The sequence below is a fragment of the Erpetoichthys calabaricus genome, chromosome 3, assembly GCF_900747795.2.
Source record: "Erpetoichthys calabaricus chromosome 3, fErpCal1.3, whole genome shotgun sequence".
In the NCBI taxonomy this organism is placed as follows: Eukaryota; Metazoa; Chordata; class Cladistia; order Polypteriformes; family Polypteridae; genus Erpetoichthys; species Erpetoichthys calabaricus.
In genome coordinates, this window is record NC_041396.2 from 85,116,010 (window position 1) to 85,128,913 (window position 12,904).

Genomic DNA, 12,904 nt, shown 5'->3' on the forward strand with positions numbered 1-12,904 from the left:
CTTAGGTTATTAACCCATAACTTGTTCTTTCAAAAAATTCCTTTTTGTAGAACTCTAAAACAGTGACTTTTTCTGTTTTTGCTAACCTCATTTATTTTTTCACCTCTACCGCTTACCTTTGTACTCTTTCAGGTTATGCACTGGACTTGAACATCAAAACTGCGAGAGGTCTTTTTGACAGGTAGGGTGTGTGTTCCGTTCTGTGCGTATTTGTTCTTGTTTGTGTCTTTAGTTGCGTATTGTATTGTTGCCACGGGTCTGAGGAGACACACAAGGAGCTGTGTACATCTGACAGTACACTTGAACTTAAATGGCTTTGGCTTCCTTCCCACTTATCCTCCCACTTTTGACTTAATTCACTGGCCCATTATGAGTGACCATGCTCTGGGCCAGTTTCATCTTCACCATAATTCTCACTGCATCCATAAAATGGCTTCATTCCCAGGTGGCTGCTCACACTTTGAAGTCATTACCTTTCACAAGAGGTTACATCGCTCTAATGTTCTTCAGGTTTTACTCCTCTCCTTCTCATTATAATTAATCTCTTATCACCTCAGTTTGGGTTTGTATAATTAGAAAGTGGAGGAGGTATTTTACTTTCTAAAAGTGCTAATCTGCTGTATTATTCTCAATTACAGCTATTTAAAAAAAACATAAAAACTAATTTCCCAGATTAATTCCCTTGTTGAGAGCTTGATGATTGTTGTATCAGCACATGCTGAATGCAGCAAAATCTCTTGCTAAGTAAAACCAAAAATAGCACAACGGTGATGAGCAGCTCCAACAGTCCGCTATTAAAACAAGAGCACACGGCTGTGCAGGTTGGCTGTCATTTTATGCACTTTTCATTTGTTCATTTTCCAAGCCTACTGATCCTAACCCAGAGGCAGCACTTGGGCACAAGATCATCACCAGGCTTGAGCAGGATACCAGGCCCCTGCCAAGCACATTCACCCCACCCAAGCCAGTGTTAGACATAATGCATGCAGGGATGTGACACCGACAGCGCCCAGCTGTTTTGTTTTGTTTGCTGTTTCAGATAAATTCAAATACACACTCTTCTTTGAAATCTGCTTATTCACTGCAGGGTTCTATAGAAACCAAGAACCAAAGAGAACAGCGTTATAAAGCACACACTCAAATACTCCAAGTCAGACTTTTACTGTGGGGCTGAGACTACTAAACCTGCTTAATTCATGTGGCCTCACCCAGCCAGCAGGAATGAGCCATGAACAGAACACCAGTTCATCACGAGGGCCACCCAATCACATGAGCCCAGATGAGAGCGGACAACCTTATTAACATTTAGGTGTTGGGGGGTTTTTGGAAACTGCAGTAAAGAGGGCAAAGCGAGCACACACTCGACAAACAGGGAACCGATTGTGTCTGGGACTGGATTTGAACCAAAGACTCGGTGCAAACCACCACAGTGTACCGCTCTATTGTGCAGATGCAAATACTAAATGTTCACTCAATCACTTGTTAGGCCTTTAAAAGTCATTTATGCTGTTGGAAAAGACATGAATATTTGAAATGACCTACAGTATTCTCATCACAAAAAGAACATAAACATACAGATGTAAAAAGTCTAATATGCACAAGAGTAAAATTACATAATGAAACAGTTTGCTCATCCGTATATTTGGTACATTCAGCTGTACAGTATATATTTTTTCTATAGTTATTTATTTTACCAAAAAGATGCTGACGTAGGCAATAACTTTACATACAAAAACAATAAATCACCAAATTCAACCCATTAAAGCATGACAGGACTAAAACGTCTTGATGTATTTTAGATTGTGGGGATGCTTGAAATGACCATTTGATTAAGCAGAGTTTTTATACGAGTATGTCGATCTTCACCCTACTTATAATGTTGCCTAGGAATTGTAACGCTTTCTCAGAGGCCCCTCCAACTGCCAGAATACTACAGATGTGACCACTTCTGACAGTTAACCGCAGCAGATTTGGGAAAGTTTTAGTGGGGTAGGTAGGTGTTGTACGCTTTAAAGCTGCCTGGCACTATGTGACTGAAACATTTGACTGTCTGGCCAGTGAGACTCCAAACAGAGCTTGGCATATGAGAGAAGAGGTGCAAGAACTTGGAGACAAGAGTGTTCATCAATTTTTTTATTTAAATTTCCAATACGAGAAAAAATTACTGAATCGCTCTTGCACACCTGGTTTTAACCATAGTGCTGATCATATCTGAAACAAATGCACCAAAATGTAATTTTATGTCTTAATCAAAACTCTGTCCGTATTACTGCGTAGGACTTGCCCTGTACTGAACATATGAATGGCAGTTTCAAAGATCCCTGCTGTATTACTTGATGAACAGGGATTAATTTAGACAGAATTCAAGCGAGTCTATGAAGGGTACGCAGAGAGGACACCTGCCAACAGAACACGACACCTCGCTTCTATGGACAATCCCCAGTGAATATAATCTGTTGCAAAAATGTTTATATTATTGCACATTAAGATCACCTTTGCAATTCTGCCCCAACTCAAAATTGCAGAGTGCTTCCTTTCAGTATCCACAACTCTCCATTTCTTCTTAGCATATTATAATGGGAGCCACCAAATTCAGGTTCTTTTTGTACAGTCCATTTAGAAGAGGAAAAACAAAACAAAAACACAACCCTTTTTACATTTTACCTCATAAAACAAATCATCATAAAACATCCTGAAATTGCATGGCATTTTCTTTCAGCAGCTGTGCAAACGTCCACTACTACGTAGCATTTTGTAATTCAGGTATCGCCAGCTTTTCTGTATAGTCCATTTATGAGGTAAAAAAAAAAAAAAAAGATTTTATCTCATAAAACAGTGTCATAAAATAATTCAAACCCCTTTGCTGCTGCCTCTTTTAGCCTTTTTACCTGATGCTTGACAGTGTACAGCTAATGGACACAAAAAGCCACTAATCTACCAGTGGTAGCAGGATCAGGTAAAGTCAACCCTCCTTCTCAGAAGCCTAAGGACATTTCTTTGCACGTAGAAGTGCTTGGATGAAATGGCTCCGAGTGTGACATGTACTAAAATGTTGGCAAACCCTGGTTTGTGAAGCCTCAAAGCAGGAGGACCTGCTTGTACTTGGTGTTGGGAATTTGGCTACGGTTTTTCAGTCTCCGCACTGCTTCTCTCAAATGCTTTGGCTGCAGAGGAGGAGTCTCTCCCCACTTCTCACAGACATCTAGAGCTAAAAAAGAAAAAAAAAAACAGGTTTTCAGTTTAGCTGAGCCGCATTAGTCTCCAAGATGACAAATTAATTAAAGCATTCATATCTGATGATGCACTAAGTGATGCTGCAGCTTTAGATTTCCAGCACTACCACCAATGGTCTAGAGCAAAGGTGGGCAACATCAGTCCTGGAGCACCGCAGTGGCTGCAGGTTTTTGTTCCAGCACAGTTTCTTAATGAGAAGTAAATTATTGCTGATGACACACTTACTGCTTAAGTGACATTTTGATTCTTCATTTTAGTGGTCTCGCTTGTTAAAGTTCCCCACCCTTAACTACTTATTTCAATCTTAAATAGCTGCATTCAGTGTTTTAATAGCTCCCTATTAGCAATAAGATTGTAAATGACAGAAGAGCCAGCAGTTCACCATCCAACTTGTTTCCATTTACACCTGTGTGTGTTCATCATACACTGTTTGATTTAACGAAACACTTCATAGAAAAATGTGACAGACTGAAAATGATCAATTTTAGGCTTCAAATCATTTTGATGACATACTAGGAAAGGAAAAAAATCAACGATATTAGAACCTTACATTGCAGATTAACAAGCCATAAAATTAAATAAGGTCTGAGACTGGCAAGGATTGGTTTCTAATTAAGCAATTGGTTTAGAATGAAAATCTGTAGCCACTGCAGCTCTCCAGGACCAACATTGCCCACCCCTGTTGTAGAGTTCACGCATTCTTCTCATGTGGCGCACAGGTTTTTTTTTGTTTTTTTTTAATGCCCCAGTGTACTCCCACATCCCAACACTGGCAATATTAGGTGAACTAGACTCCAAAGTAATCCAGAGTAGGTGAGCACTGATATATCAAAGTACACCCAAGTACTTTATGAACCTGCTTTTTTCATTATAAGGCTGTGGGAAAACAAAATGTTATGTCCAAGGATATCAGTCCAACTCCTGAAACACTCATGCACACCCTTACACAGAGCCAACTAATATTAGAAATACAGTGGTGTGAAAAACTATTTGCCCCCTTCCTGATTTCTTATTCTTTTGCATGTTTGTCACACAAAATGTTTCTGATCATCAAACACATTTAACCATTAGTCAAATATAACACAAGTAAACACAAAATGCAGTTTGTAAATGGTGGTTTTTATTATTTAGGGAGAAAAAAAAATCCAAACCTACATGGCCCTGTGTGAAAAAGTAATTGCCCCCTGAACCTAATAACTGGTTGGGCCACCCTTAGCAGCAATAACTGCAATCAAGCGTTTGCGATAACTTGCAATGAGTCTTTTACAGCGCTCTGGAGGAATTTTGGCCCACTCATCTTTGCAAAATTGTTGTAATTCAGCTTTATTTGAGGGTTTTCTAGCATGAACCGCCTTTTTAAGGTCATGCCATAGCATCTCAATTGGATTCAGGTCAGGACTTTGACTAGGCCACTCCAAAGTCTTCATTTTGTTTTTCTTCAGCCATTCAGAGGTGGATTTGCTGGTGTGTTTTGGGTCATTGTCCTGTTGCAGCACCCAAGATCGCTTCAGCTTGAGTTGACGAACAGATGGCCGGACATTCTCCTTCAGGATTTTTTGGTAGACAGTAGAATTCATGGTTCCATCTATCACAGCAAGCCTTCCAGGTCCTGAAGCAGCAAAACAACCCCAGACCATCACACTACCACCACCATATTTTACTGTTGGTATGATGTTCTTTTTCTGAAATGCTGTGTTCCTTTTACGCCAGATGTAACGGGACATTTGCCTTCCAAAAAGTTCAACTTTTGACTCATCAGTCCACAAGGTATTTTCCCAAAAGTCTTGGCAATCATTGAGATGTTTCTTAGCAAAATTGAGACGAGCCCTAATGTTCTTTTTGCTTAACAGTGGTTTGCGTCTTGGAAATCTGCCATGCAGGCCGTTTTTGCCCAGTCTCTTTCTTATGGTGGAGTCGTGAACACTGACCTTAATTGAGGCAAGTGAGGCCTGCAGTTCTTTAGACGTTGTCCTGGGGTCTTTTGTGACCTCTCGGATGAGTCGTCTCTGCGATCTTGGGGTAATTTTGGTCGGCCGGCCACTCCTGGGAAGGTTCACCACTGTTCCATGTTTTTGCCATTTGTGGATAATGGCTCTCACTGTGGTTCGCTGGAGTCCCAAAGCTTTAGAAATGGCTTTATAACCTTTACCAGACTGATAGATCTCAATTACTTCTGTTCTCATTTGTTCCTGAATTTCTTTGGATCTTGGCATGCTGTCTAGCTTTTGAGGTGCTTTTGGTCTACTTCTCTGTGTCAGGCAGCTCCTATTTAAGTGATTTCTTGATTGAAACAGGTGTGGCAGTAATCAGGCCTGGGGGTGGCTACGGAAATTGAACTCAGGTGTGATACACCACAGTTAGGTTATTTTTTAACAAGGGGGCAATTACTTTTTCACACAGGGCCATGTAGGTTTGGATTTTTTTTCTCCCTAAATAATAAAAACCATCATTTAAAAACTGCATTTTGTGTTTACTTGTGTTATATTTGACTAATGGTTAAATGTGTTTGATGATCAGAAACATTTTGTGTGACAAACATGCAAAAGAATAAGAAATCAGGAAGGGGGCAAATAGTTTTTCACACCACTGTATATGTTTGAATTTGCGGATTAATGGTGCTTCCTGCAATGCAATTGAATCCTACTCTGCTGTGGCTCAATTGTTTAAATCTCACCTTGCAACTCCTTGAATTTTTTTTTTTTTAAATAATTCCTTTAGCTCAGGCTGGGTAGATTGGGTTACTTTGTACTGTATGTTATGTCAGTTTATTGTCGTCAATTTGTTTTTGCTCAACAGAAAGTTGATCACAAAAAAAGAAATATATGTTTGGGATGTGTGATGAGACACACGCCGATAGGCACCAAAACACACCCCACATGAAATGTTACCCTTCCTACTAACAGAGCACACTGCCGAGTAGTTGAAAGATTAAAACATTTATGTGGAAATGAGGGTTCCCTTGATAAATTAAAGTGACACTCCAAGAAAAATGTTCAGATTCAAGGCTTTAACACTAGAATTACCAGAGTCTACGAAAAAACTCGTAGATCCAGCCCACCTTAAATCGCTTCTTAAATCCGTTCACACCTCTCCGCCAGCGTCTTTTGTCCTCTAAATGTGCTGATAAAGACAAGCTGCCAGCAGCCGGCTATTCTATCCCCCCACCGACTTAGAACGTGCATGAACTTCTCCCAGCTCATGCCTTGATTGATTATCTGGGAGTGGAGTTTTAGAGTGGAAATAATAGATCGTTATTTGGAACACACGCATTTCATGTGTGTTCCGTTTCTACAGTAATCTGTGTAAACACATTGTTAAAACAGAAACCTTTTCATATTTTAGTAATAAATGTTACAAAATGTAGGCATAAACTATAGAATGTGTAAAGCCTGAGTTCCAAAGATCAAATAAACACTTTCACAAAAGGTTCAAGGATGATACAACAGTTTCTGTGGCGTAGCATGCTAAGATTTGCTTCTCAGAGCGCAACGGCCTTGCCGCCTCATAGACCGGAGTTTGATTCCCCGCTGGGGATAAAGTGTTACTTTTTTTTTTTTCTTTTTAACCTCAAACGGACATAAAAATTATAAATTGGTATGCACTGTCAGTTAATGAGATTGTTATATTTTCATGTGGGATGCTCCTTTTAAAATATTTTTTTAACAATTGAGACTGCAATTAACATGAACAACTGTCCTTATAACTGTTATTTTTAAGATCCACAATACACAGACAGACAGAGCACTGCGTAATAGAGAGACAGACAGGCAGAGAAGTCACTAGATATATAAATAAACAGGGAAGGCACATGTACTGAAAGAAAAAAAAGATCAACATGTGCGTTGTTCCTGCAGCACTGAATGAGCTCACCTGGTCTAACATCACCCCTCCCCCCGATCTGACTCTCTAAGTAACAGCACAAGTACAGACGCAAACCAAGTGTAATCAAGAGTCCCCGGTTCGATCCCCACTCACTCCTTTTTGCTGTTTTCAGTAGTAAGCTACTCTTTTTGTTAATATTATACAGTACACACATGCACTTGGTTTGCGTTTGTACTTGTGCTGTTACTTAGAGAGTCAGATCGGGGGGGGGGAGGGGTGATGTTAGAGCGGGTGAGCTTATTCAGTGCAGCAGGAACAACACACATGTTGATCTTTTTTTTCTTTCAGTACATGCGCCTTCCCTGTTTATTTATATATCTAGTGACTTCTCTGCCTGTCTGTCTCTCTATTACGCAGTGCTCTGTCTGTCTGTGTGTTATGGATCTTAAAAATAACAGTTATAAGGACAGTTGTTCATGTTAATTGCAGTCTCAATTGTTAAAAAAAATATTTTAAAAGGAGCATCCCACATGAAAATATAACAATCTTATTAACTGACAGTGCATACCAATTTATAATTTTTATGTCCGTTTGAGGTTAAAAAGAAAAAAAAAAAGTAACACTTTATCCCCAGCGGGGAATCAAACTCAGGTCTGTGAGGCACGGCAAAGCTGCTGCACTCTGAGAAGCAAATCTTAGCGCGCTACGCCACAGAAACTGCTGTATCATCCTTGAACCTTTTGTGAAAGTGTTTATTTGATCTTTGGAACTCAGGCTTTACACATTCTATAGTTTATGCCTACTACATTTTGTAACATTTATTACTAAAATATGAAAAAGTTTCTGTTTTAACAATGTGTTTACACAGATTACTGTAGAAACGGAACACACATGAAATGCGTGTGTTCCAAATAACGATCTATTATTTCCACTCTAAAACTCCACTTCACTCCCAGATAATCAATCAAGGCATGAGCTGGGAGAAGTTTGTGAACGTTCTAAGTCGGTGGAGGGATGGAATAGCCAGCTGCTGGCAGCTTGTCTTTATCAGCACATTTAGAGGACAAAAGACGCTGGCGGAGAGGTGTGAACGGATTTAAGAAGCGATTTAAGGTGGGCCGGATCTACGAGTTTTTTCGTAGGCTCTGGTAATTCTAGTGTTAAACCTGAAATGGCCTAATTTCTTACACTTAAACATTTCACAGCCTGTCACACAATGTGCACAGGAAGCACAACAGAGCATTACCTTAAATATTTTAACTATTGCAGAGGAGTTTATTTTGTAATTTTATTTAAGTTGTATAAAACCTCATTTAATTCAACAAGAACATGGGGACACAGTTGAAAACTTGTTAAAGGGTAAATTTCGCACAGACATCAGTAAGTTTTTATTCAGAGAACCATAGACACATGGAATAAGTTACCAATTAGTGTGGTACATGGTAGGACTTTAGAGACCTTTAAAACTTGACTTTATTTTAGAAGATTTAAGTGGATAGGAGCAGTGAGCTTTGTAGGGCTGTTCTCATCTAAATCTACAATGTTCTAATCATGTCATTATAAAATTTCAAACAATAAACACCCACTTAGATTAAGTGAAGTACTTTTTTTGGCTAAACAAAGTCTTTATATATGTATTTGATCACCTTAAATCACAATAGTCTGACGATACACGTATGTGTATGCACACACCAGTTTTAATGTTATGTTTAAATTTTATTTTAAATGATGTACTATATTACCCAATAGAGAAGAGTTTTTTTTCATTTGTGGCTTAATAATAGGTGGAACCGATTTCAACTCACACAATTAAAGATAATGTTGCAATTGAAGGGGAAAAAAAGTCAAGTTTATACTCCCTGAGCACAATAAGAAACATTTTGCATTAACTTAATCATCAGATGCTTGATAATTCTATGTACAGGCAGGTCTCAAATTAAGGTAATCACCACATAAAAACCCAGTCATTTTTCACTTCAACTGAATGTCAATTTATTTTCAACTAGTGACTATCACTTTGTTCATAAGTAAAAAATGTAAGCATTTACACGTGTATGAACATGTGGCAACCTTCCTCAATGTGAAGGCTGCTACATATTCATACATACTAGTAAAGCATGTACTTAGTCACCATTTTCATTCATTTTGTGCTTTTGTTTGCATGTGTTCCATCTGTGAGGGTTGGATTTTAGTTATACCATCAGTATGCCCTGAAACATGCATTCAGTGGAAGTAAAAGTGGTGGTAGTGACAAGAAAAAGAAAAAAGATCAGAGACTACATTGGATCTGTACATCACAAAAGCAGAAAAAAGGGTACAGTTTTTCCAACTCCACGAGGTACTTAATTAAAAACTACAATGTTTAAGCATGAGGTCGACATGCTGTGCATACGCATGATTCAAAATTTTTAAGAATAGTTATAATTCTTTAGTGTCACTTTATTACATTTACATTTATTTGCTTAGCAGATGCTTTTATCTAAATTGACTTGCAAAAGAGGTTAACAATCAAGTAACAATAAGTTTGAAACATTGATGCCGTTAAGTAAGTTAAGTAGTTAAGCATTGCCAATTTTCCAATAACAAACATTCTTAAGTGCACATTTTAACTACAAAGTCTGTTTATGCACTGCGACAGGAGTAGAATGTTTTCGTAACCCAAGACCCGTCTGTGTTTGTATTAGTCTCTAGGATTAAGTTTTGTCCTATGGGCAGTGCAGTCAGAGAATGAGATCCCTGATAAAAAGCAGAAAAAGTCTCATAGTGCAGAAGTGTAGAAAAGGACAGGTTTCTTGTTATTTGGGTAGTGGAAGCACTTACTAGATGGAGGTGGTGGTCCCACTGTGTGCACCCAGTGTCACAAATTAGATATGGGTCACTGCACAGTGCAGATCTATTTCTCTAGACTGGTCCAATGGGATGGGGAGCTTCTAATGAAACAAACTGAGGACCGACAGTATTTATTTTAGACTTTAGCACACCCAAAAAAATTTAGGTATGCAGTTACTTAAGTGGAAATTAGGCAGTTTATATGTATGGTAATGAAGACTCTTCAGCGGTAAGATGGCTCCAGGTTTTTAATGGGCAGTTCCAGATGCTAGAAGTTATTCTTGGGCGTGTGTAAGACAGGATATAAATGGCTACAATTTGTCAGGCCTTATTGCTCATTAAAGTTTACCAACAGATAAATTTCACTTTTTACTCTAAAAATTCTCTCTTTGATTACATGACAATGTTAGTAATCCACAACTCCACCACAGTAACGGTCATTTAATACAGCATGTGATGACACTAGTTTGAACAATAGCTCTTTCAGATGAGAATGTTTTGGGTTTTTTTTTTCATTTTTCATCTTTTGTGCCCCAGGTTAAAAATACCTTTTTACATCTGACCTGCAAAAATCAGCTTATTCAAAACACAGACCTAATGCCAAGTAGATAATTGTGAACATGTGACAGCATAATCACAAAGCAGTAATAAGTACAGAAAAAAAAGCATGCCCTACCACAAAACCACCAACCAGGATGAGACATCTTTTACACATTAATTGCAACACAATTACTCAATGCACTTGCAACAGCAGGAGCAAAAAAAATTGCTAAGGGTTATACTATTGTTGTACTCAAACCACTGAATGGAAACCCCGGAAGTTATTTTAGGCAAAATATTCATGTGTTAAAAAGGGCATTTCTCACACCATTCATATGGAAATTCATCCCCAGTATATATTAATGCACTTCCCTGGATTTAAGGGAGACATTACACTAAAAGCTGGAAAAAACGTCTGCCAATTCTTATGTTTCCTAGTGCCAGCTGCTATCAATTAAGTTTACAAAAACACACTCCTGCCACTCAGCCAAATTAAGTGCTTAAATTGAACAAGCAATTAAAGCTGTTAGGCACAGAAAAGTCAGAGTCATCCTGTGTGGTATTTCTCTTAGCTACCAATTCCTCCTACTATGTTGTAAATGGTTTGTTTAAAAATTACGTACACATATACAGTAAGTATTTAACAGCACAATCGGCACAAATATTCTAGGCTGCTCAGCCACATAGCAGAACATTCTCAAAACTTCTTACTGGAATTTATGGTCACAGACAGCTGGAGTATGCCCTGGATGCAAAGCAAGAAACAGCCCTGGACAGGGCATTACTTCATTTCTGGACCAACAACAAGAGACAAATGTGTAACTGGCAATTAAACTAACCAGCATGTCTTTGGGGATGTGGGCCTGCAGACACAAACCACATGGAGCTCATGGAAACTCCACACAGACAACAAATGGGCATGGGGTTCAAACCTTGGAGGCTGGGAAGGCAGCAGCAGTACTCACTACATCAGCCTGCTGCTTTCTCACAGTAAGGCCCATCCTTGCTGGCAGCATAACATTCTAGTATGGCACCTGAAATCCCTGAAGAGGGTAGTGAAGGCAGCACAGAACATTACTAGCACCTACCTGCCTTCCTGTTCAGGACATATACAACACTTACAGCCTTAGAAAGGCATACAGGATTATTAAAGACCTCATCCGTCCTGCACAGTTAATTTTCTCATTCTTCTCTAGTGGCAGATGGTACAGGGCCACTGGCACTAGGGGTGGGCGGTATGACCAAAATTCTATATCACGGTATTTTTCTAAATTATCCCGGTTTCACGGTATTCGACGGTATTTTTTCCCCCATGCATGAGTGGATGTTAACCACATTTTCCACTGCAATTACTGCAGTAGACTGGCTAAGAATAACCTGTTAGACTGTTATGAGAATTGTACATTGTATAAAAAAACATTTTAATGTGCACACAAGTATTAATACAGGTCTGCATGGCCCCATAAAGTGATAGTTTTCAAGGGGGTGACACTAATGAAGAGAAGGAATCACATTGCATGACAGTTGCAGTCAAAATATAGAACCTTTTTATTGAACAAATTTTGCAAAAACTTAAACTATGATTTTGACAACATATTTTCAACCATCCAAAGAGGCCTTTAGACTTAGTAAAATATCCAGAGGTGCTTGTCAAAACTTGTATTGCACTGAACATGTCTTAGAAAAGGAATAAATAGTAAATATTTTTTATGAACCAACTACACTTTGTTAATGTTAACTATCTCTGTCCACTGACACGTTAAAGTGACTTTTTCAACAACTTTACCATCAATAAACTGCATAATATTTAAACTAATAAATAATAACAATAAAATAAATAATAGTATTATTACTGATAGCTGCACTATTACTTCAAGACTTCAAGCCCAGGTGCATTACACAGTATTCACCAAATTAAAATAAAATAAAACAAGTACAACTTTGTGATGACATCCTTACCAACTGTACCATCATTTAGGCAAACTACATTAATATGGACCTTGCTTCAAGCTAAGCTATATACATAAATAAAATAACTGCAACTTGCATTTACTGTATAATGCTATTTGTGGTATAGCCCTACGGAAGTGCATTACGGCCACGGTGAAGAAAAAAAAAAACAGTAAAGAGGGAAGAAAAAAAACAAACTACCGGTATAGTAGTTTGTAGTATAGTCGACATGCTGACTTTATTCTCGACATTTCCACTTTAATTTTGACACTTATGTCAAGATTAAAGTCAACATTTCCACTTTATTTTCACAGTTTACTTTATAATTAAAGTAGAATGTCATAAACTAAACTTCATCCTAAAATCAATGTTTAATTTACTTGATTTTCTCAAACCCCGTCATAAGTTAATGCAGCACATTAAATGCTTTGTGTTGTTTTCCCCGACCCAGTTGTTAATCACTATGCTTCTTAAACTGACTTCCTATGCACTAAGAGGAGGCAGCAATCATCGCACAGAATCCATTCAT

General features: G+C 38.4%; 1 protein-coding gene across 1 annotated transcript in view; it reads right to left on the reverse strand.

The window, feature by feature from the left end:
• Positions 1–1,479: 1,479 nt before the first annotated feature.
• Positions 1,480–12,904, reverse strand: part of taf11 (TAF11 RNA polymerase II, TATA box binding protein (TBP)-associated factor) — a 472,816-nt gene continuing 461,391 nt past the window's right edge. Inside the window, exon 6 of the mRNA XM_051924662.1 lies at positions 1,480–3,208. Within this exon, the coding sequence (XP_051780622.1) occupies positions 3,078–3,208 (131 nt within the window). The 3' untranslated portion in view covers positions 1,480–3,077. The remainder of the gene's footprint in view (positions 3,209–12,904) is intronic.